At 40.4% G+C, this 25810-nt stretch overlaps 1 protein-coding gene across 2 annotated transcripts in view; it reads left to right on the top strand.

Moving 5' to 3' along the window:
- Window positions 1–17571, top strand: part of CAV1 (caveolin 1) — a 43613-nt gene extending 26042 nt beyond the window's left edge. For both annotated transcript variants that reach the window (XM_062208421.1, XM_062208510.1), the window contains exon 3: window positions 15336–17571. In XM_062208421.1, coding sequence (XP_062064405.1) covers window positions 15336–15677 — 342 coding nt within the window. In that variant the 3' untranslated portion in view covers window positions 15678–17571. The remainder of the gene's footprint in view (window positions 1–15335) is intronic.
- The last annotated feature ends 8239 nt before the right edge of the window (window positions 17572–25810 follow it).

Genomic DNA, 25810 nt, shown 5'->3' with positions numbered 1-25810 from the left:
TGAACCATCATTCCCTGGCTTCCCAGGCCCATTATCAGGAAGCTGGATCAGAAGAGGAGCAACCAGGACTCAAACTGGTATTCTGATATGAGACAGGGTGTCACAGCAGTGGCTTAATCCTCTGTCCCACAATGCTGGCCCTGGAGCTGGCTCTTAATTCTTGGTATTATATGTGGTTATAAATCCAAGCCACTTGACATATATGGTGGATAATACTACCCAAACACATCAATAATGTACATTTTTTTTCTAACATCCCAATGATATTACTTTGCAAACTAAAACATTAAAGACCTAAAACTAACATATCTAGCAATTAGGGCTGTGCCTCAGTGAAAGTTTGTTTTCTGAGGGAAGTCTGAATGACTGATTTCCTCTAAGATCCAGGACTATGGCGTGTGCTGGCTGAAACGGAGCTCCTTTTGTGGGCTTCAGTTCTCTCTGCTGTGCTACACTCAAGGAAAGCTGAGAAATGAGCTAGCTCATAGACTGAAGGATTCTTGCTATGTTTGGACCTATTAGATATCTAGTTTACTCTTCAAACCATCATCATTGAAACCATACCCAGTAATCCAATAGTATTGTTCTATTGTGCAAATGCTCCCTTTTCTCATATCTTTGTAAAGGGTTTCCCTCTGAAATGAACCCAGTTCTTGCATATAGAAGATACCATCACAGACAGCTGGAGCCTTTCCCCCTTGGATTCTATAGTGAAGTATTTCCCTCAACACTGTCCAATTGTATCTATTTTTGGTCCAACACATAATAACTCCCATTAACAAATATTTTAAGTTTTAAAAATTCTAATCTTCTGTTTGGTACAAATTGTAGAAGGTTTAAAATATTCTATTTTTTTCTTATGTATTTCTTTTTTTAAATTTATTTGCATGTATCTAATAAATACAACATTAGGAACATAGTAATTCTTCCCACGGCCCCGTCCTCCCACCCATCCCCTCCCCCTTCCTCCTCCTTCTCCTGTTTGGTCCTAGAAAGAAAAGGAAACAGAAAGGAAGGAAGGAAGAAGAAAGTGAGGGAGAGAGGGAGGGAGGGAGGGAGGGAGGGGAGGATTTTCAATTTTCTCTCCTCTTTTCCCTTCCTTCCTCCCCCTTCTTTCCTTTTAGAAACTTGTCTTTAAAGAACCCAAAGATGATACATCTTTTGTTAGCTCTTAGACATGACTATAATTTACGAGACATAGTAATATCCTTATTTTAATACACTAAAAGGAAGTGATTCTTGAGGCAATTTTGACTATTAAGTCTCATGATACAAATCTTTTTTTTTTTTTGACAGAGTTAGACAGTGAGAGAGAGAGAGAGACAGAGAGAAAGGTCTTCCTTTTTCCATTGGTTCACCCCCTAAGTGGCCACTACAGCCGGCGCATTGCAGCTGGCTCACTGTGCTGATCTGAAGCCAGGAGCCAGGTGCTTCCTCCTGATCTCCCATGTGGGTGCAGGGCCCAAGCACTTGGCCCATCCTCCACTGCCCTCCCGGGCCACAGCATAGAGCTGGACTGGAAGAGGAGCAACTGGCACAGAACCAGTTCCCCAACCGGGACTAGAACCTGGGGTGCCGGCACCGCAGGCGGAGGATTAGCCTAGTGAGCTGCGGCACTAGCCATGATACAAATCTTTGTGGACCGAGGTCCTGCATGGGAAGTTAGTGCACTGTGACTCTTGTTTATTTAACAAATAACACTCATATATAACATCTGCTATGGAAGCCTTTTGGACCCAGTAGCTTGACAAGGCCATAGCAAAGTAGAAGTTCTCTCCTCCTTTCAGAGAACAGTACCTCCTTCTTTGGTGGCCACTTCTTTCCACTGGGGTCTCACCCACACAGTTCCTTTATGTAGGACATGTTTTTCCCAGAGTGTCTGGACTTTCCATGCCTGAAATGCTCCCCGTGGGCTTTCCAGCCAGACTGGAATGCCTTAAGGGCTGATTCTGAGGTCGGAGGACTACTTAAAGCAATTGTCATTCTGCAAGTCTGCTGTATGGACTGCTTCCCATGTTGGAACATTCACTCCTTTTTAATTCTGTCTATTCTTGTCTCCAAACACTTAGTCCTATTAATTTGATCACTTTAACTCTTGATTGTATCTATATGGTCACTTTGCCGTTTGTTCCTATCCATTTGATCTTTGTAACACTTAAGCTGCTATTTTTATCAGCCAGGTTAAGGGATTTGGAGGTCTTATGGTTGGCTGTTAGGTTGTACCGTTAGAGGTATGTCTGTATGAATGTATGTAGGACTATACTGCTTTGCGGTTGTGTACTTCATACATCACAATTACAACTTTATGATTTTGGTGATTCTTCCCACTAAGCTTGCCCTCCCACCCTCAATTCACAACCCCCTTCCTCTTCCCTTTCTTATTCTCACTCTTATTCTTTACTAAGATCTATTTTCAATTAACTTTATACATATATGATTAACTCTATGTTAAGTATAGTATTCAATGAATTGTATGAAAGAGAAAAAGATAAGGAAAATATTATAAAGGAAAAGACAAACAAGGATATACAATAGGAAGCTGTTTCTCAATCTCCAAGAGAAGGGCTTTTTATAATCATTGCTTCTCAAAGTGTCAATTTCATTTCTACATGTTGTCTTTTAGGTGATCGATTAGTTATTACATGTCAGGGAGAACATATAGAATTGTCCCTTTAGGACTGATTTATTTCTCTAAGTATGATGTTTTCCAGTTTCATCCATTTTGTTGCTGTGTAGTATTCCATGGCATACATACCCCATATTTCTTTTTTTTTTTATTTGACAGAGTTAGACAGTGAGAGAGAGACAAAGAAAGGTCTTGCTTCCATTGGTTCACCCCCCAAATGGCCGCTATGGCCAGAGCTACACTGATCCAAAGCCAGGAGCCAGGTGCTTCCTCCCGGTCTCCCATGTGGGTGAAGGAGCCCAAGCACCTGGGCCATCTTCCACTGCACTCCTGGGCCACAGCAGAGAGCTGGACTGAAAGAGGAGCAACCAAAACCAGAACCGGCACCCATATGGGATGCTGGCGCCTCAGGAGGAGGATTAACCAAATGAGCCACAGCACTGGCCCCATGTATCCTATATTTCTTTATCCAGTTTTCAGTTGACAGGCTGGGTTGATTCCATGTCATAGCTATTGTGAGCTGCGATAAACATGGAGTACAGATAGCTCTTTCATGTGCTGATTTCATTTTCCTTGGGTAGACTCCCAGGAGTGGGATGGCTGGGTCATGTGGAAGCTCTATATTCAGACCTCCGAGGTATAGCCACACTGTTTTCCATAATGGCTTTACCAGCTTACATTCCCACCAACAGTGGAATAGGGTACCTTTATCCCCACATCCTCACCAGCATTTGTTGTTTGTTGATTTCTCTATGAAAGCCATTCTAACCAAGGAGAGGTGAAACCTCATTGTGGTTTTGATATGCATTTCTCTGCAGCTAATGATTCTGAGCACTTTTGCATGTGTCTGTTGGCCATTTGGATTTCCTCTTATGAAAAATGTCTGTTTAAGTCCTTTGCCCATTTCTTAACCTGGTTGTTTGTTTTGTTCTTGTTGAATTTCTTGATTTCTTTGCATATTCTGGTTATTAAATCTTTATGAGTTATATAGTTTGCAAATATTTTCTCCCATCCTGTCAGTTGTCTCTTCACTTTGCTGATTATTTCTTTTGCAGTGCAAAACTTTTTATTTGATGCAATCTCATTTGTTGATTTTGGGTTTGATTGCCTGTGCTTTTGGAGTCTTTTCCAAGAACTCGTTATCTATGCCAATGTCTTGTAGGATTTCCCTAATGTTCTCTAGTAATTTGATGATGTTGGGTAGTAGATTTAGGTCTTTAGTCCATTTTGAGGGGATTTTGGTGAGAGGTGTCAGGTAAAGGTTTTGCTGCATGCTTCTGCATGTGATAATCCAGTTTTCCCAGCACCATTTGTTGAAAAGGCTGTGCTTGATCCAGAGGTTGATTTTAGCAAAGAAAAGTTGGTTGTAGATGCTTGGATTGATTTCTGGCATTTATATTCTGTTCGATTGGACTATCCACCTGTTTTTGTATCAGTACCAGGCTGTTTTGATTGTAACTGCTCCATAGTATGCCTTGAAATCTGGTATGTGATGCCTCCAGCTTCGTTTTTGTTGTGTAAGATTGCTTTAGCTATTTGGGGTCTCTTATGTTTCCATATGAATTTCAACATGATTTTTTCTATATCTGAGAAGGATGTCTTTGGTATTTTGATTGTTATTGCATTGAATCTGTAAATTGCTTTTGGTAGTATGGATATTTTGATGATACTGATTCTTCAAATTCATGAACATGGAAGATTTTCCCTTTTTTTGTATCTTCTTCTATTTCTTTTTTAATGTTTTATAATTCTCATAGTAGAGATCTTTGACATTCATGGTTAAATTTATTCCAAGGTATTTGATTGTTTTGGTAGCTATTGTGAGTGGGATTGATCTTAGAAGCTCCTTCTCAGCTGTGGCATTGTCTGCATATACAAAGGCTATTGATTTTTGTGTGTTGATTTTGTATCCTACTACATTTCCACACTCTTCTACGAGTTTTAATAGTCTCTTAGTGGAGTCTTTTGGATGCCCTGTATATAGAATCATGTCATCTGCAAACAGGTATAGCTTGACTTCCTCCTCCCAATTTGTACTCCTTTGATTCCTTTTTCTTGTCTAATGACTCTGGATAGAACTTCCAGGACTATACTGAAAAGCAGTGCTAAGAGTGGGCATCCTTGTCTGGTTCTGGATCTTGATGGGGATGCTTACAAATTTTCTCTGTTCAACAGGACACTGGCCTTGAGTTTGTCATAAATTGCCTTGATTGTGTTTAGAAATGTTCTTTCTATTCCAATTTGCTTAAAGTTTTCTTCAAGAAAGGGTGTTATATTTTGTCAAATGCTTTCTCTGCATCTATTGATACAATCAATAATATATGATTTTTTCTTCAATTTATTAATTGATTTATGAATGTTGAACCATCCCTGCATACCAAGGATAAATCCCACTTGGTCTGGGTAGATGATCTTTCTGATGTGTTGTTGGATTTGATTGGCTAGTATTCTGTTGAGGATTTTTGCATCTGTGTTCATCAGAGAGATTGGTCTGTAGTTCTCTTTGTTGTATCTTTTTCAGGTTTAGGAATTAAGGTGATTCTGGCTTTATAAAAAGAATTTGGAGTGATTCTCTCCCTTTCAATTGTTTTGAATAGCATGAGAAGAATTGGAGTTAGTTCTTTAAATGTTTGGTAGAATTCAGTGGTGAAGCCATCTGGTCCTGGGCTTTTCTTTGTTGGGAGGGTCTTTATTACTGATTCAAGTTCTGTGTTGGTTATGTGTCTGTTTGGGTTTTCTATGTCTTCATAGTTCAATTAAGGTAGGTCATATGGCCCAGGAATCTATCCATTTCTTCTAGGTTTCCCGTTTTGTAGGCGTACAGCTCTTTGTAGTAATTTCTGATGATTCTTTTTATTTCTGTGGTGTCTGTTCTTACATTTTCTTTTTCATCTCTGATTTTATTAATTTGGGTCTTCTCTCTCCTTTTTTTGTTAGTTGGGCCAATGGTGTGTCAATTTTATTTTTTTGAACAACTAGCTTTTCATTTTGCTGGTCTTTTGTATTGTTTTATTTGTTTTGATTTTGTTGATTTCTTCTCTAATTTTAATTATTTTGTTCTATTAGTTTGGGTTTTGTTTGCTGCTGTTTTTCTAGGTCTTTGAGAAGCATTGATAGCTCATTTATCTGAACTTTTTTGATTTCTCTTTTGATTTCTTCAATGATGCATTGTTCATTCATTTAAAAAAGGGGGGGGGGGGGGGAGGACCACAACTGGCAGAGGCTCTGACGCAGAGAGAACGCTGGCCCCAGTAGACCAGGTGAGAGGAGGAGAGGAATTTGCGGATTCGTGGAGCTGCAGATAGCAGCAAGAGGGAGTGCTTGGCGAACTGCTTCTGAAGTTAAATGCCTCTGCCCATTGTACACGCCTCTGCCCATTGTAGGTCCCCCCCCCCCTTTTTTTTTCTTATTTGCTCTTTTGGCACAGAACTGGAATGTCTGCCACTCTCACTGGGTTTTCCACTGCGAATTCCCCACAGCTTTATCTCAAGCATGTAGTTTCAATCCTTTTTAAATATTAATTTTGCCCCATATGATTCAGACTGTCCTGTTGCTATTCTGCCATCTTGGAAAACCTTATGTATTTCTGAACTTTGTCCCAAGACCAAATTCCAAGGTATGGATAGTTATTCGTTGTATATATTTTTCTAGAAATGTGAAAATTGAATTGTCTAATAGAAAAGAGCCCCTAAACTAGAAAATAAGAAATCATCAAAATAAAAGTGGTTTGGTTTGGAGTTGTACTAGTTGTTGATAGCTGCATAACCAATTGCCCCTAAAATTTAGTTGCTTAAAACAACAAACATTTACAATTTCTGTGTGTCTAGATCCAAGTGTAGCTTAGCTGGGTGGTTCTGCTCTCACAGGCTGTAGTCTGGTATCAGGACTATAGTCCTCTCAAAGCTGAACTGGGGCAGGATCTAAGTTCATTCATGGGGGATGGCAGGACTCAGTTCCTCCCTGGCTGCTGGACTGTGGGCCTCAGTGTCTGCACCGCTGTTGGCTAGAGGCCTGCCTTGTTTTCTTTACACAGGCATCTCTCCATAGGGTAACTCACAACATAGCAGTTGGTTTCCAGCAGTGTAAGCCAGAGTGCAAGAAATGCAAGCAAGGCTGTTGTCACAGTCTTTGGTCACTTCAGAAGTGACTTCCCATGATCACCTTTGCCATGTATTGCTAGTTTGAAGCAAACTGCTCATCCTAACCCACACTCCAGGGGATGGGTACAAAAAGGTATGAATGCCCAGAGAGCAGACCACTGAAGACCATCCCAGATACTGCCTATCACATCTACATGTGATTTTTCTAGATTAAAAAATATATAAATTTATCTAATTCCTAACAATTTATCATCCTATTTATGCTTTGTCAAAACTATCATTAATGTAAAGGTAATATCCTCTGATACAGGTGAGGCAGTGTGTCCTGGGAACAGAATCTAGTAGTACTGGAGTGAAATGTTGAGATCAGAAACAGTGCTCATATTTTTAAATGAGGAGCTGTACATCTATTGTGCCAAGCATCAGGACAAAGTCTTTCAGGAATGCTTTCTATACAGGTAACTGAAAAGAGAAACACCTGGGGCTTAAAGTAAGGGTACACATGTGCGACACAAGGGAAAATCAAGGGGTGGTGACTGCTGCAATTGTTTTGTAGTTTGATAAATGCAAAAGCAGCATCTTTTTGGTAGTCATGTGCTCTTAATCATGCATGTCACCTCATGGTCACAGGATGGCTTCTCTACATCCAGGCAATATATTATATTGTAAATAGAATGAAAGAGGCAAAGGCCATGCCATTTCCTTCTTTCTCTTTTCATAGGGAAGACAGAGCTTGGGCACACATTGGACACAGTGGTAAAAAACACTTTTTGGGATGCTTACATCCTATGTTGGGGTGCCTGAGTTCAAGTCCTTGCCATGCTTCTGATTCTTATTGTTAATGTAAAGGCAGCAGGTGATGACTTAAGTACTTGGGTCCCTGCCATCCATATGGGAGACCCAGATTGAGTTCTGGGCTCCTGACTTTAGCCTAACCCAGCCCCAGCTGTTGTGAGCATTTGGGGAATGGACCAGCAGATGAAAGATCTCTGTCTGTAGCATTCTCTTTTTTAAAATATTTATTTATTTATTTGAAAGTCAGAGGTACAGAGAAAGAGGAGAGGCAGAGAGAGAGAGGTCTTCCATCCTCTGGTTCACTCCCCAGATGGCTGCAACGGCTGGAGCTGCGCCGATCCAAAGCCAGGAGCCAGGATCTTCTTCCAGGTCTCCCACACAGGTGCAGGGGCCCAAGGACTTGGGCCATCTTCTACTGTTTTCCCAGGCCACAGCAGAGAGCTGGATTGGAAGAGGAGCAGCTGGGACTCAAACCAGTGCCCATATGGGATGCCAGCGCTTCAGGCCAGGGCATTAACCCAGTGTGCCACAACACCAGCCCCTGTATCATTCTCTTTCAAATAATTTTTTTAAAGATATATTTATCAAGTTACAAAGTGAGGGAGACAGATCTTCCATCTGCTGGTTCACTTCCTAAATGGCTGCAATGGTCAGTGCTGGAGCAGGCCAAAGCCAAGACTCAGGAGCTTCATCTGAGTTTTCCACAAGGGTGTCAGAGACCCACATACTAGGGCTATCTTCTGCTGCTTTCCCAGGTGCATTCACAGGGGGCAACAAGGGCACAAACTGGCATCCATATGGGATGCTGGTGTCACCGGAAGCAGCTTTACCTGCTATGTCACAACGCTGACCTCTCAAATAAAAAAAATTTAAATCCAAAGCTTTACTGGAAGTCCTACCCAACAGACTTCCATTTGGAACTCATTGACCAGAACTGAGTGTGGTTCCTGTAACCCAATCACTGGCCAAAAAGGCTAAGATTGCTGAAACAAGTCTAAACCAATCATGATTTATCTTTGAAAACAAAGAATTTGTGCCATTATCTGAATCAGTTAGGATTTGTTGGCAGAGAAGTAGAATAGTGAAAGCTGGACAGGCAACTGACAAATTTTCTGTAAACCTCTCGTTGTGTTTCATATGCTGTATATATCCAATACAATATCAGTTTTCATACCTAAAAAGATATGTTCTGGGGTCAGCGCTGTGGCACATTATGTTAATCCTCTGCCTGCGGCGCCAGCATCCCATATGGGCACCAGTTCTAGTCCCAGTTGCTCTTTTTCCAGTCCAGTTCTCTGCTGTGGCCTGAGAAGGCAGTGGAGGATGGCCTGAGTGCTTGGGCCCCTGTACCCACATGGGAGACCTGGAGGAAACACCTGGATCCTGGCTTCAGATCGGCGCAGCTCCGGCCGTAGCGACCACTTGGGGATTGAACCAATGGAAGGAAGACCTTTCTCTCTGTCTCTCTCACTCTCACTGTCTGTAGCTCTGCCTGTCAAATAAATAAATAAAAATCTTTAAAAAAACAAAAAAAGATATGTTCCTATGTGTAAGCATCGTTGAGTATAAAACCCCTAATGTACTTCAATTTTCCTTCTTAAAAATCCCTATCCAGAAATAAAATATCTAGATTTTCAGACAAAAAATCCTCATGATTCTTTTTATCTAGTGTACATATAAACTGCTTTTAAAATATTGCCTTCAGATACATTTAACAGGAAGAAATCATCTAAGATTTACCACATTAGCCAAGAATTATCAAAACACAACAAGACAAGATTACTTTCCTTGACGTCTGTAGCTAGAGTTTTGTCAACTTGGGTTTCTGAAGTTGTAGCATTGTAAGCCAACGCTGCACAAAGGTATTTAATATCATTTATAAAAATCTGGTTATATAAACTGTTGACTCCTTATAAAATATCTCTTGTGACACAGAAATATCACTAAAGCACAGTTTGTGCCTTTGATCAGTGGATGTGCAGAATCATTCTTGCCAAAGAGGCAGCTTGTTCCATAGATTACAGAACAGAAAATCAGTTTTAAGTGTAGCTCAGCCTCATCAGAGGCATCCCATTCTAGGAAGCTAAACGGCATCTACAACTCTTGGGTGCTCTGTTTTGTTAGTAAGCAAGTTTCTAATTCCTTTTTTGCTCCAAATCTAAGAAAGCAGATAAAGTGCTGCTCCTGGCAAGATCAGCCTTGCCAGCACGGTAAGTCCCCTAGGAAAAAGGGATCAGGAGTGATTGTTTTGATGAGTGATAAAGCAAACTGAGGTTGCATATGAACACTGATTCAGAAACAGTCATCAGTAGATGGACTTGAGACTCCTGAGAGGGCTATATGTTTAAGTTTAGAAGCGAGTCTTGTTGCCCTTTGCCTTAGCCACAGAACATAGCAGTCAGCTGCAGAGAAGGTATATGGTGACAGCAGGCAGTGATGGAAGAGCCCAAGAGCATTCCAAAGCCTGAGTCCCAATCCCGTGTCTGCCACTAACTAAGAAGGTATCCGTGATGCAGTCATCTGGCAACTTTGGCCATCAGTTGTTCCATCTCAAATGAGATTCCATTTCTTCAATTGTTCCTTTAGCTCTGAATAGCTACAAAGCTGCTGGAGCAAACTGTGCTTTGATTGATGTGGAATTTTGAACTTCCTTCAATGGAATGACCATTCACTAAGCAGAAGTTCGCTGGGTTTGGTGCATTTTGAGTAGAAGTCAAAATGTACAATGAGGATATTTTTGTAAATATTCCTTCCAGTTTTTTTTTTACTAGAGATGATGTACAAACAATGTCTATGTTCACATTTAAACATGACATTTCTCCAAAACTCCTGCAGAGATATCTTTCAAGTCAATGCCTCAGAAGGCAAAAGGGAAAGACCAAGAGATGTAAATGGGGAGGTGGAAAAGGTGTGTGGGGAGAGTGATGTCAGTTCCTAGGGAAATTGCTTGGAGTTCAGGGCTGGATAAAAGCCTGGGAATTGTGAAGTTAGAGTTCTAATTTTGGTTTTTCCACTGATTCACTTGGGACCTTGAGAATGTCTGGCCCATTTTAATCATTCCATGCCTCAGTTTCCTTATCTGCCAGAAGTCTCTGGCTAGGTGCCCAAAATTGTGAGAACATACTGTTCAGGGCCATAAAAATATAATCAGAGTTTAAAATGCAAAACATCCTAGTTACTAGACATCTTAACTTAAAGTGGAAATGTTAAAAGAGTTACTCCTTTCATAATCAAAATGTGAATTTTTAGGAAGCATATCTTGAGGCAGGGGGTGGAATTAAGCAAATAAGACCACCAGAAGGGAATGCATAAGCAAAAAGAGTACGGATGTGAAATACAAGTTCCGGCTTTGCCACTTAGCATCTGTGCAATCTTCAGTTTTCTCACTGGTCAAATGGGAATGATGACAATTCCCCAGAGGGTAGGAGTGATTACAAGTTGGGTGTTTTGAGGGTTTGAATTCACAGGCACCATGTGCTTTGCAACTTAGAGTTTCTCTTATAATTGCCTATAAAGAAGCCTGGTCACCCAGAGCAAAGAATTTGTTAGTGCTGCTATTTGGTGAGCATGTACTATACTGCAGTGCTCTGTACTTATGCTGAATACTTCGCATACATTGTCTTCTGCACTCCCCACAAAAGCCTAATATACTTACAGCTATAGAAATGAAGGCAGACAGAAACAAAGCCTGACTTTTGGATCACTGTATTTCTTTAATTTGCTTTGAGTTCTTTTTCTCAGCTGTGCCTCATTGCCTGACTATTAATATTCTTTGAAGCCACCTTAAAATTTCAAGACTAAAGCAGCAACTTGAGTATATTTATAAAACATGTTATTTTGGTCCTGTGTCTATTCACCCCTGGAGACCTGCTCCATATTCACTGGGATATTTGGGAATAAATCATGCTCAGCAGCAGTTTCTGTAAAGCACTGAGAACTTAGCCACCCAGAATTTACAAAACAACATAAAATAAAGTATATGAATTGCCAATATGTTCACTGATAAAAGTACCTGTGCTTAGAAAAATAGTCATCAAGAAACCTTGCACACACTCTTACTAACTGAAATATCTTCATTAACTGAAGGTATTTCTATAACATGGACCAATTGTGCATATAGTGAGACACTGCTCTCAGAGATCATGCTATGGCAATTATTAGTTCCCAAAAGAGTTAAATTTGGTAAGCTCTCTTTATTAATGTGCCTTTTGATTATGAAATACTCTACTCTCTCCTAAAGAAAATTTGAGAAATATTTTTGTAAAGGGGTGCAGTGCTAAAGAAAATCAGTCTCTTTGCAACCCCATTGGAAACTCAGATCCACTTCTTGTTTGCCTGGATAATTCATTAACATTTCCAAGCCTCATATTTTTTCTATAAAATGGGGATTTTATCTTACACAGTTGGTGAAGCTAAATGAGAATGGTATCTGATCATAACCACCAATCCACAAATCTTGGGAATGTATTCCTCCCCTTGGAAAAGGATCTCAACGCAAAGCTGCTTAGAGTCTGCTCTATAGATTGGGCTCCTATGCCCCCAGTAAACTACTTCTTAGCCTTCCTTGATAATAGGCATTATTTTCTAATATAGATGATGGTCCCTTTCCCAACATACACACAAGACATACGCACTTGTTTCAAAGTACCATCACCCACTCTCTGACCTCAGATTAAGAAACCTGCTCTAGTAACTCATTTGGCTTCACCAAATCCTCTTACAAAACAAGATCTTTCGCTATATTGCAGTTGAATGAAGGAAAACTGCAGGTCCTTATTTTTTATAGCTGTGGAAACAAGTAGTGACAGAACACACACTCATAATAGACAACTGAATAAGTTGCACAAAAACTGAATTAAAGTGTTGGTCGGATTTGCCATCCTACAACTTTTTAAATATACAAGTAAATGTTTGCCATGGAATCTAAAGGGACGGAGGAAAAATGGAGTGGCAGCAAAACTACTTAACTTCATTTACAGAATTGTGACCATACCACTTTTACATATAATACAATGAATATTAGGACACTGGGCAATGGAGCAAGAAACAGAATGTTCTAGAAAATAAACTTTCAAAATTGGTAAGCATCATGCACTTTTTCCAAGAGACATTTTATTGTGTTGAATCAAAGGTGGCTTTTTGGCACTGAGCAGCTCCACAGAGTCATCCAAGTCCTCATTGCCTAATCCTGAGCTTGGCTGCACACTGCTGGCGATCATCAACTTGTTTGGATTTCAAATTACATTAGATCTCTTCATATAGCTCCACCACCAGACAGTTGAGCTGGCTGTGTCTGGCCTTCATGTTGGTAATTTTGTTTTTAACTTTGTGCTGCAGTTTAGTTTACAGAAGTCCTTGCAGAGGGATAAAACCTCCTGATAATTGTATAGGTGATCCTACACCTGCAAGAGAATACCACTGGGAGAGAGACCAAGTTCACATTCTGACCCCATGGTTGCTTGGTGAATCTTTAGCAACTCACCTTCCTCATGCTTCTTTTGTAAACTGGCAGTAACCTTCCTTTCCAGATAGATTTGAAGCCTCAGATGCTGTTCACAGATACAATGCATACAGAAGCATTTGCTAACTATTAAGTTCTGTGTGACTGCCAACTCATTTCAGTATTTCCTAGCGGCCACCTAAAAGAACTTCTATAGGATCCATCATACATGGACCACTGAGATTTGTATTTGTCATCATTCAAAACTTTATTTTCAATTTGTTTAATTCAAAAGTGATGCTGGGGCCGGCACTGTAGCGCAGTGGGTTAACGCCCAGCCTGAAGCGCCGGCATCCCATATGGGCACCGGTTCACATCCTGGCTGCTCCACTTCTGATCCAGCTCTCTGTTGTGGCCTGGAAAAGCAGTGGAAGATGGCCCAAGTCCTTGGGACCCTTACCCCCGTGGGAAACCTGGAAGAAGCTCCTGGCTCCTGGCTTCAGATCAGCGCAGCTCAGGCCTTTGTGGCCAATTGGGGAGTGAACCATTGGATGGAAGACATCTCTCTCTCTGTCTCTCTCTATCTGTCTCTCTCTCTCTGCCTCTCCTCTCTCTGTGTAACTCTGACTTTCAAATAAAATAGATCTTTAAAAAAAGTGATGCTGTCTCTGATTATCTTTTATTTTTTAACTGTCTTCTCTTTCTAATTTTCTTCTTGTTCTTAATGTCATCTTTGTTCTCCCTAGCAGAAAAGACAAGCTCAAAGTTCATATTAAGCTTAGCTCTCCCCCTTCTCCAAGTAACCATGTCCTGTGAATTCCTCCCTTATTTTTTCCTGGAGTTCCTTATCTTCTTTTATCATGACCACTTTCCAGTCTTGACCCAGCCATGTCAAACTTGAATGACAGCAGCAGTTTCCCTGCCTTCAGTCTCTGCCTCCTTACTGCCAGCCTATGTGCTATTGTCAAATTCATCTTGATAAATTACTACACTAACTAGCTACACATCTCTGGTCCAGAGTCTTTAATAGACCACCACTGCATGGAAAATAATATCTAATCTGTCCCCAACCTATCTTTGCAGCCTTGACTACTATGGTCCGCTTTGCCTGTGACACCCACTGTCCTCACCCTTGCTGGCTCCTGGGACTTTGCTGACTGTATTTCCAAGGCCCACATTTCTTTCTTCTCCAGAGCCCACATCCCAGCACCCTATGAAGTATTTTTGATGCCTCACAGCTCACAGTGATCTAGTTTCCTGATTTAATTCTAGTTGTGTTTGGGACATCACTAATCAATTTTAAACTAATTGTTCTTTAACATTGCATGTGTCGTTGTCTCCAAAGGGAATTCAGTTATGGCAACTTCTTTATGTTTTATGGAATGTCTCGTATCCTCATCTATGTTGCTGGATTTTACTTTAAGGCAAGGAATCTAACCATAATGATTTGATTTTTCCCAGAGCAGTAGTTTTCAAATTTTGCATGGTAAAGAAACAACTGGAAAACACATTAAAAGCTATGTCCACATTAACAGGCAGAAAGAAATATAAATGACATTTCAAGGACAGAAGTACATCTGATTTTTTTTTTCTTGTAATTTTCTTGGTGTCAATTTCAAGGTTCAAGCTGCTAGTACAGCAACAATTCATAGATTTGTCATCTTGGTTCAGAACAAAGAAATCACCTTCTTAGTTTTCCTAACTATTCTTTGCCTCTTCCGAGCCCAGAAAGGGTAATGAGGGGGGAGTAAGGCCCAGATAAGCTGTGTTTCCAATTTGTTCCAAGTGGCACTAATGTTGTGGTCAATTTAAGCATCCATATTAGTTCTTCTTTGTTCCTATAATGAAATAAATGAAACAAGGTCCTTTATAAAGAAAGAGGTTGATTCAGCTTGTAGCTTTGGAGACTGAAAGTTCAGAGAGCATGACGCTGGCTCTGGCGAGGGTCTCCCCTCACTGAGGCACAATCATGGCAAATGGCATGGTGAATATAGTGGGTTTGAGACAGGAAGACAGAGTGGAGAGAGGCTGATCGTGCTCCTTTATAACAAACAAGGTTCCCATGGTACTTATACTAATTTCTGCCCAGGGCAGAGGCTCCAATGGCCTAGAATTATCTCACTGGGCCCGCCTTTTAAAGATCCCATGACTCCCCACATCACCACAGTGGGTACCAAGTTTCCAGTACATGGACCTTTATGGGATACACTCACACTTACCCAAATCATGGCAGCATCTCACATAGGGATGGCACGGGAATACCACTGTTCATTTTTGGATACTGGGTAGTGAGTGTTTCTCTCTCACTCTCTCTTTGTTCTTTCTCTTCTTCTTCCATCCCATGCTCACATTCTGTCACTTTTTTTTTTTTTAGATCGACTTTGAAGATGTGATTGCAGAACCAGAAGGGACACACAGTTTCGACGGCATCTGGAAGGCCAGCTTCACCACCTTCACTGTGACGAAATACTGGTTTTACCGCCTACTGTCTACCATCTTTGGCATCCCAATGGCACTCATCTGGGGCATTTACTTTGCCATTCTCTCTTTCCTGCACATCTGGGCAGTTGTGCCTTGCATTAAGAGTTTCCTGATTGAGATTCAGTGCATCAGCCGAGTCTATTCCATCTACGTCCACACCTTCTGTGATCCACTCTTTGAAGCTATTGGCAAAATATTCAGCAATGTCCGCATCAGTATGCAGAAAGAAATATAAATGACATTTCAAGGGTAGAAAGTCCTGATTCTTGTTTTTCTTTTTAATTTTCTTGGTGCCAATTCCAAGTCTCAAGTTGCTAATACAGCAACAATTTATGAATGATGTATCTTGGTTCAGAACAAAGAAATCACTTTCTCAGTTTTCATAACTATTATTTTCTCTTCTGAGCTATTTCATCTATTTTTGGCAGGCTGAATGTTTTAAAGCCATTCCAATGTTTTTTCCTTACATTTTGATTTGGATGAGGATCACTGTTTTGTTGGCTGGGATATGAACATATTATTGACAGCTAACTTGAGAGAGATATGAAGAACTAAGGAAAGAAAAGAAAAAGAACACACAACTTTACTGCCTACTCCAAAATGTTGATTATTTTATAGAAAGGGGAGAATTCCAGGCTACGGCCATTGAGTGTACAGGTATGTGGGCAGCTTTGAAGCAGATCCTGCAACCCAACTGTCTGAGGAGTTAGTGAATTACTGTGGGTCACTTTAGTGATCCACTGGGGTCTAGTGATCCTTACTGAGTTAGAAAATATAATCCTCTGCATTCACACTATGTGACCAATGCCTTACACTTCTCGAAATTTTAAACTATTATACTTCCTGTGCCTGAATATTTGTTAAATATATAACAAGACCTAAGTGCCTTCCTCTTTTTTCCAATTGTCCTTTTCAAATAGAACCTAATTCTTCACTTTCATTAGTTCTGCAGCCTCTGAAAACCAGAATTAGAGAATCCATTCTCTAGTTCTCTGTGCCTGTTTGTACTGAAATACAGATGTGGCACAGCATAGATCTGCACTTGATCATGCAGCATCTTTATCCATATTGAGTATGGGAGCCCTAGAAAGCAAATTACAGTGGACAAATGGGGCTGAGTCCTCTCTGGGCTGGCAGGGGTGGAAGCCAACGTTCCCTGCCTCTCATCAGCTGAATGTGGTCAGCATGTCTATTCAGCTCCGTTTATTTTCAAGAATAATGACGCTTTCCTGAATCCAAACTAATCCATCACCGGGGTGGTTTAGTGGCTCAACATTGTGTTCCCTTTTCAGCTGATCAGTGGGCCTCTAGGGATGGGATGTCAAAATGGAGGCCATTGTGTAAGACTGTCAGCGGTGTTGTAAATGTGACCCTTCTAAGTAAAGCGCTTGCAGCCATCTGTTAGGCTGGGACACTAGTCCCTCCCTCTCCCAGGAGCTTTGGCCCTCATCCAAACGCCACTTTGCTCAGAAAGAAGATGAGGAGAGGAGGCAGTAGCAAAAGATTGAGCTAATTTGCTGGAATCAGTTCAAATTCTTCTGAACTCAAGCTGAGGAATTTCACCTGTAAACCTGAGTCATGCAGAAAGCTGCCTGGTACATCCATAAGCTTTTTATTTCTCCTGTTCATATTGTTATTCTGCCCTTGGGGACTTTTTTAAACCTCCAGTTATGCTTTCACTTGTATTTTCATACACTTATTAGAACTTTGCTTGATTTTTTTTTTTTTTGCCTCTTCCAATCTTCCTGAACCTTTAATTGCCAACCTGTTATCTCCGATATTTCGCATTTAAAACAGACACTGGCATGGACATAGTTTTACTTTTAAATTGTGTACATAACTGAAAATGTACTATAGTTTTTACGTGTAAAGATATTTTTATCTTTATATGATGAACATCACTTGGGAAATGGCTTTGTGATTCAATCTGTAAACTGTGTATCCCAAGACATGTCTGTTCTACATAGATGCTCAGTCCCCCATGCAAATCAATTGCTGGTCCAAAAAACTGCTGAGATTTTATATGCTTAATGATATATTTTACACTTTTTTATCCTGCATGTCCTATAAAGGTTACAAATTCTGCACAATAAACAATTAAAACTGTCAACTTCCATTATTTCCTCCTACATGGGCATTTACGTGTCAGTGTTTGTGTCTGTGTATTCGTGTGTGGCGAGCATGTGCATATTGTGTGTGTACATGTGTATAGTGTGCAGGGGGAGTGTAAAGATCTCTCACTTTTAAATCTTGACAAAGTTATTTAAGTGGGATCTTTCTGCTAAGATTATCCCCATTCATGGATTACTCCAAATAAAAATTATAATTAATGATAAATGTTATATGCTATCTCATCCAATGTGAGCCCCCAATAACTTTGTGGGATGGACGTTAATGTCATCATTTGACACATGACACAATTTGTATTCATGGGGTTGGGCAAAGCCTTGAACTTTACCATGATGTAGCTGAAATTTCTTCAGAGGTAATTATTTTTTTTCTTGGCTAAGTTCACATCCAGGGTTTCTATTTCTCCAAAGAAACAGAACCAACAGCAGACAGAGAGAAATGACAGATGACAGGTGATAGAGAGATTGAGATGACAAATGGACATAGAGCTCAAGAAGATAGAGACAGAGATAAAGATGGAGATAAGAGATGATAAAGGTTAAGACAGAGAGCAAGAGATTCATTATAAGGGATTGGCTCACACAATGACAGAAGCTGACAAGTTCCAGGATCTGCAGTAGGAGCCAGCAAGCTGAAGCTGCAGCAAAGTTGATCTTGTTGCTCCATTCCAAAGGACAGCAAACTCAAGACCCTGGAAGAGCTGATATAACACTTTGAGTCCAATGGTAGGAGAAAACTGATTCCCCAGTGTGAAGGCAGTCAAGCAGAAGGAATTCTCTTTCACTGGGGGGACGGTCAGCCTTTATTTCTCTTCTGTTGATTGGATGAAGCCCACTCATGTTAGGAAGGTCAATTTGATTTACTCTTTCTACCAATTTAAGTGTTAATCTCATCCACCCACACCCTCAAAACCATAAACAGAATGATGTAGGGCCAAACACCTGGACATCCCATGGCTCAGGTAAGTTGACAAAATGAACCCTCGCAGCTTCCAAACCAAATTTCATGAAGGGTATCTTCTAAGCCTCCCACTCTGAAGTTCTTTGAAGCAGTTAACAACGTTCCTCTCTTGTTGGGCTTTCAAGAAAGCATGGAGGCTGCTTAGTTGGTAACCCAGTCTAGATTTGTGTTTACCCAACAAATCTACTGCTATTATACACATGGAGACATGGCTTTGATCAAGGCAGCATTTGACATCCTGGCTGAAGTTAGGTCTCCAGTTCAGGCACAATGAGTGACATGACTTTAAACAAGGATTATCTTTCCTTTGGTTTTATGATTTGAATCTAAACAAATACATATTAACAAGGTCAGACCTATTCCCATTTTGTTTGAGTTACATACATGAAATAGTTCCATCCCCATCCCCACAGATAGCCACATGGCTTCAGACCACTCTTAGTCTGCATTGGGAGTAAATAGCTTCATATATCATTTAGTAAATGTTAGTTACATAATAATATACATCAGTCCAGTGAAGCAAGGCTGTCTAAACAGTTGACTCATACCTTCCCTGATGTGGGTGCTGATATTCAAACGTTATGCTTTTTAAATTAGAATTCTTGTTTATGAAAGTGAGAGGAGAGGAGAATTTAAAAAAACAAGGCACCTTAACATAATATAAAAGGGTAAAACCATAAAAAAAGATCATGGCAATGAATACATAAAAATCATATCCTACTTTTTAATTTTTATATTTTTTTTGACAGGCAGAGTTACACAGTGAGAGAGAGAGAGAGACAGAGACAGAGACAGAGAGAAAGGTCTTCCTTTTTCCATTGGTTCACCCCCCAAGTGACCACTACGGCTGGTGTGCTGCAGCCAGCGCACTGTGCCGATCCGAAGCCAGGAGCCAGGTGCTTCCTCCTGGTCTCCCATGTGGGTGCAGGGCCCAAGGACTTGGGCCATTCTCCACTGCACTCTCAGGCCACAGCAGAGAGCTGGACTGGAAGAGGAGCAACCGGGACAGAATCCGGCGCCCCAACCGGGACTAGAACCCGGGGTGCTGGTGCTGCAGGCAGAGGATTAGCCTAGTGAGCTGCAGCGCCGGCCAATCATATTCTTCTATATACAAAAACTAGTAGAAACAAAATAAATGATAGAATGATAAAAGGAAGCATTTGATATATATAATATATAGTATACATTACATATATTTTATATGTATATATATATATATATCACATGCTTAGAACTTTACTTTAAAAGATGTACAGAGATATAAAGAAAAAGATGAGCATGCCAACTGAAAAGTATGCAAATAAATGAAAATGTAATTTACACAAAGAAGTGTATAATCATATGAAAAATGTCCATTCATCAATAATGGCATGCAAATAATCAAAATTGTGAGATACCATTTTCACATAAGTTTGCAGAGTTGAAAAATGAAAGTCATGTGCACACTGGTGAGGACACACATCCATTGCTTCTGTGAGGGTGAGTAAGAGAAGCCTTTTTGGGGACAATTCAATGTACATAAGATTGAATCCACAGTGCCATTTACTAAAAAATGTAACAAAGCATACCTTGGGTCATCAATCAGAGATGTTCATTATTTGTTTGGCAGTAGTATCATAAATTGGAAACAACATAAATGTTCAAAAACAAGGAATCAGGTATGTTATTTTTACACTTTGATATTTTATCCAGTGGGATAGTTAATGAAGTGGAAATATGTCCATGACATGATATTAACTTAAATAGTAGAATTAAACAACTGTCTGTAGTGTATGTAGCTGACTTTTGCTTGCTTAAAAATTAAGGGAAGCAGATTCAGATAGATGCATCATTTCTGAGTTTCTGCTACATCACAAGCATTATTGTTCTTACACAAGATTTCAAGATAAGTATTGATGTTTTCATTGTACAAATAAGGTTTAGAGAATTTTAGTGAGTCACCCATTCACATAACTTCTAAGTATTAGAGCTATCATCACATCCCAGAGTGTCTTGCACCAAAGCCTTGCTCCTCACTCTCTATCCTCCAGCTCTGGGCAGTGTCTGAGTCCTGAGCCTTCCTCTTCATGAAGCTTTCCATTTCCACTGGCTTCTCACTGGCTCACAGAGTCAATTTCCATGTGTAGTAAGTGATCAATGTGAGCATAGTTGAAGCAAATGTTAGCAATAGTTTCATGCACCAATATGTGTGTGCAGACTTGGCACACAGAGATTTTTTTAAAGGTTTTATTTATCTATTTATTTGAAAGGTAGAATTACAGATATAGAGAGAGAGAGACAGAGAAAGGTCTTCTATCTGCTGGTTCACTCCCCAGTTGGCACAATGGCTAGAGCTGGAGCGACCCGAAGCCAAGAGCCAGGAGCTTCTTCAGGGTCTCCCATATTGAGACAGGGGCCCAAGCATTTGGGCCATCTTCCGCTGCTTTTCCAGGCCATTAGAAGAGAGATGGATCTGAAGAGGAGCAGCCAGGACATGAACCAGCACCCACATGGAATGCTGGCACCACAGGCAGAGGCTCAGCCTACTATGCTACAGACTGGACCCCAAGTCTGTGTCCTTTAAATATTTACAGATTAGGAAATTTAAGCACAGAGGAGTCAAGTATCTTGCCCAGAGTCACACAACCAATAACTGACAAAGTCAGAGTTATGAACTCATGGAGTCTAGCTCTAAATCTGGGAGCCAAACATGTTACTAAGCCATAAGATTAGTGGCAATGCTGAAAAAACAGAAGCAAGTTGTATCTCTACTGAGAACAAGCAATGGTCAACAATATGGGTGTCATTAAAATGCAAATTGACTCATTTACATCTAAAATATAAAAGTAAAACTGCTTTCACAAATTTATCAAAATATTTGGGTCCGCGGGCCCCTCCCCAGAGTCCCCGGCCCCCTCCCCCGAGCCCACGCCCCCTCCTCCGAGGCCCCCCCCCCCCCCCCCCCCCGCCTCGCCCGAGCTGGGACCCCCGGATCCCAGAGGCCCGCGGGGGAGGCCCGGGCGGGCCGGGCGCGGCCGCCCTGACCCCGACCCGCTGCCCCGCGCAGCTACGTGGTCAGCAGCCCGGAGCTCCTGGTGGCATCCTGTACCTGAATGGCGCCACACCCGGGCGCAGGATGCCGGCCTCGCTGCCTCAGGAAGTGCTACCAGATGATCCACAGGAGGAGATTCAAATAAGAATGGAAGAAGAACAAGTTCTACTTTAGACTCTGAAAGAACTTTTAATTCTTATAGGTGTTTTACTCTGAAGAAATACTATATTTCATATTTCAAAAGAACTTTTATTGAAGAATAAGAGGGACTGGAGTTTGCCCTGCTGTATGCTGGAGTTTGAGGCAGGAGTGCATGGCTGAGGAGGACCCAAAGGCTCAGTCTGTAGAGTTACAGACAGTGAGAGAGAGAGAGACAGAGAGAAAATTCTTCCTTCAGATGATTCACTCTCCAAGTGGCTGCTACAGCTGGCGCTGTGCCGATCCGAAGCCAGGAGCCAGGTGCTTCTCCTGGTCTCGCATGCGGGTGCAGGGGCACAAACACCTGGGCCATCCTCCACTGCCCTCCCAGGCCACAGCAGAGAGCTGGACAGGAAGAGGAGTAACCGGGACTAGAACTCAGCATCCAAATGGGATGCCGGCGCTGCAGGCACTATGGTCACCTTGCTTCTTTGGCTTTTGTGAAGGTGACTTAGTTTGTGAACAGCTATTCAAATTAATATCTGTGTTGAGAGTTGTTCCTCTGAATATCTTACTCAGCAGCCATTTGGTCCTTCCCAGGGAGAAGTTTTGAAAGTTACAGTTAGTTTAGCCTTTTGAATCTAGAAGTTAAATCATTTCTTGAACAAGAAAACACACACACACACACATTAATTTATACTCTCTTGAACTGCTGAGTACATTTTAAAAATGATTTGAAATCTTGATAATAAAGATTTTTATGTATCTTTATAAGTAATCAGTAACTTGAAAGGATGCAGGAAATACCTTCCCATCATTCACTTTTTTTTTTTTTTTTGGTTTAGTACCTTTTACATTCATATGTAAGATGGTCATACATCTCATTTTTTTTAAACTTTTATTTAATAAATATAAATTTCCAAAGTACAAAAAAAAATTTGACTGAAGGGTTTGAATGTAAGTTTTCCTAACAAATAAACAAAAAAGAGTTTACTAGGGCAGGCATTGTGGCAGAGCAGTTAAGCTATCTGGGAAGCCCATAACCCAAAACAGGGTGCTGGAGTTCAAGTCCTGGCTCTGCTTCTGATCCAACCTCCTGCTATTGTGCAGCATGGGAGGCAGCAGTAACAACCCAGAACTTGAATCCCTACCTTCCACATGGTAGAGCCAGATAGAGTTCCTGGCTGCTAGATTCAGCCTGGCCCAGCCCTGGTTGTTGCTGGCATTTGGGGATTAAACCAGCAAAAGGAAAATTCTCTCTCTCTGTCTCTCTCTTTCTCTAAGTCTCTCTCTCTCTCTCTCTCTCTCTCTCTCTCTCTCTCTTTAAGTGTGTGTGTGTCTTTGTCACTCTGCTTTGTTTTTAAATACATAAAAATAAAAGTTACTTTAAAAATGTTTTCTTATAGTCTATTTTCTGTCACATTATAGTTTAGTAACTTTCAAGATCCTGAAATGAATAGGTGATAAACTGACACACTCCAGGACAGACTTCAATTGAAAGGAATAATTATGTTTTTTGAAATAAATCATAACATAAATATTATTAAACAAAAATTACTCTCTGGAACCATTTTACCATTAAGATTCAAAACTATGGCTTTTTACCTTCCTTTCATATACTTGGCTTTTGTAATCATTCTCTAATCTTCCAACTGCTTGAACAATAATGAATTTCTTTAGTTTTTCATGACCCAACTCCCTGAGGACATCAGTACAAAATCTCCTCCTCCCACAAAGCACAAGAATCTGCTTGGATTTGCTCCCCTATTCTCTTTCCCTTCTGCTAAACACAAGTCTGTACTCTGATCCAAAGCCATGCCCTCCTTCTGTTATGAATGCCTTCCCTTCTTAGCTTCCCAAGATACTTGCTCCCTTGGTTATCTCCTATAATTCCTTAATCATCAGTCCATGCTGGTGTTCTGGTTTGTTCTCATTAGCCTACAAATACCATGGATCTCTTTTTCATTAAAAAAAATATATATATCCTCCCTTGGCATCAGATCCTCTTCCAACCATCAACTATTTTCTTTATTTTACAGCCAAACTTCTCAAAAGAATTATCTACTCTGTGTGTGTGTGTGTGTGTGTGACTCTCTCTTTCCCTCTTTGTCACTTTACCTTTCAAATACCAAATAATTTTAAAATAGAGGGCAGCATTGTGGTATGGGACTTAAGCTGCCAGTACTGAGACTGCTCTGCTTCCTATCCAGCTCTCTGCTAATGCGCCTGGGAAGGTAGTGGAAGATGGCTCAAGTTCTTGAGCCCCTGCACCCACCTGGGATACCTGGATGGAATTCCACACTCTTGCTTCAGTCTGGACTAACCACAGTTATTGCAGCCATTTGGGGAGCAAACCAGCAGATGAATAATTCTCTCTCTCCCCCTCTTACTTTCTCTGTTACTCTGTCATTCATATAAATAAATAAATCTTTAGAAAATCTATAGACATTATACCATGGCTAGAATCTTATATGTGTGAGTGTGTCTCAGTTTTCTAAAGTAATTTTTTGCTTCAGGTACCCATACACAGGCATAGGCATAGTCATCAGCCAATGTCATCATTGGTTCCTGTGGGGTTCTTTTTTTAAAAATGTTTATTGATTTTATTATTTATTTCTCAGTGTAATAATTATGACTTTACTGCCAAATCAAAGAATTAGAGTAGTGATAAAACTCACAACTACACATTTGCTCCTTCTCTTTCATATCATCTTAATTTCCTTTACAAGTATCAGTAGGAATAGGTGGTAGTCATTTATTTTTACCCAGAAATATTTTATTTAAGGCATACAAATGTTATACCTTTCATAAGTTCAACTTTAGGAACACAGTGATTCTTCCCACCCTACCTATCTCTCCACTCACACCCCTACCCTTCTTCCTCCTCCCTCTCTTATTCCTATTCTTATTTTTTACAAAGATACATTTTCAATTAACTCTATACTAAGTAGAGTTCAACAAACAGTACGAAAAACAAAACTGTTCCTCAACAGTCGAGACAAGGGCTGCTCAAAATCATTGCATCTCAAACTGTCAATTTCAATTCTATAGATTACCTTTTAGGTGTTTTATTAGTTACCACAGACCAGGGAGAATATATGGTATCTGTCCTTTTGGGACTAGCTTATTTCACTAAGTATAATGTTTTCCAGGTGCATTCATTTTGTTGCAAATTATAGGATTTCACTTTTTGTTTTTACCACTCTGTAGTATTCCATGTGTACATTTCCCATAATTTTTTTTACCCAGTCTTCAGTTGATGGACATCTGGGTTGATTCCATATCTTAGCTATTGTGAACTGAGCTACAATAAACCTTGGGATACAGATAACTCTTTCATATGCTGATTTCATTTATATTGGGCAAATTCCAAGGAGTGGGCTGGCTGGGTTATATGATAGGTCTATATTCAGATTTTTGAGGTATCTCCATACAGTCTTCCATAGTGGTTTCACCAGTTTACATTCCCACCAACAGTGAATTAGGATACCTTCTCCCCACATCCTCACCAGCATTTGTCGTTTGTTGATTTCTGTATGAAAGACAATCTGACTGGAGTGAGGTGAAACCTCATTGTGGTTTTGATTTGCATTTCCCTGATGGCTAGTGACCCTGAACATTTTTTCATATATCTGTTGGACATTTGGATTTCCTCTTTGAAAAATGTCTGTTTAAGTCCTTTGCCCATTTCTTAACTAGACTTTTTGTTTTATTGTTGAGTTTCTTTATCTCTTTATATATTCTGGTTATTAACCCTTTATCAGTTGCATAGTGTGCAAATAATTTCTCCCATTCTGTCAGTTGCCTCTTCACCTAGCTGAGTGTTTCTTTTGCAGTGCAGAAGCTTCTCAATTTGATATTACCCATTTGTTAATTTCAGCTTTGACTGCCTGTGCCTCTGAGGTCCTTTCCAAGAACTCTTTGCCTATGCTGATGATTTGCAAGGTTTCCCCCAAATTTTCTAATAATTTGATTGTATCAGGTCATAGATTTAAGTCTTTGAACAATTTTGGGTGGATTTTTGTGTAAGGTGTAAGGTCTTGCTTCATACTTCTGCATGCAAAGATCCAGTTTTCTCAGCACCATTTGTTGAAGAGACTGTCCTTGCT

The sequence above is a fragment of the Lepus europaeus genome, chromosome 1 (assembly GCF_033115175.1).
Source record: "Lepus europaeus isolate LE1 chromosome 1, mLepTim1.pri, whole genome shotgun sequence".
Classification (NCBI taxonomy): Eukaryota; Metazoa; Chordata; class Mammalia; order Lagomorpha; family Leporidae; genus Lepus; species Lepus europaeus.
The sequence above is the reverse complement of the archived record's forward strand: the minus strand, read 5'-3'. Positions and strand labels throughout refer to the sequence as shown.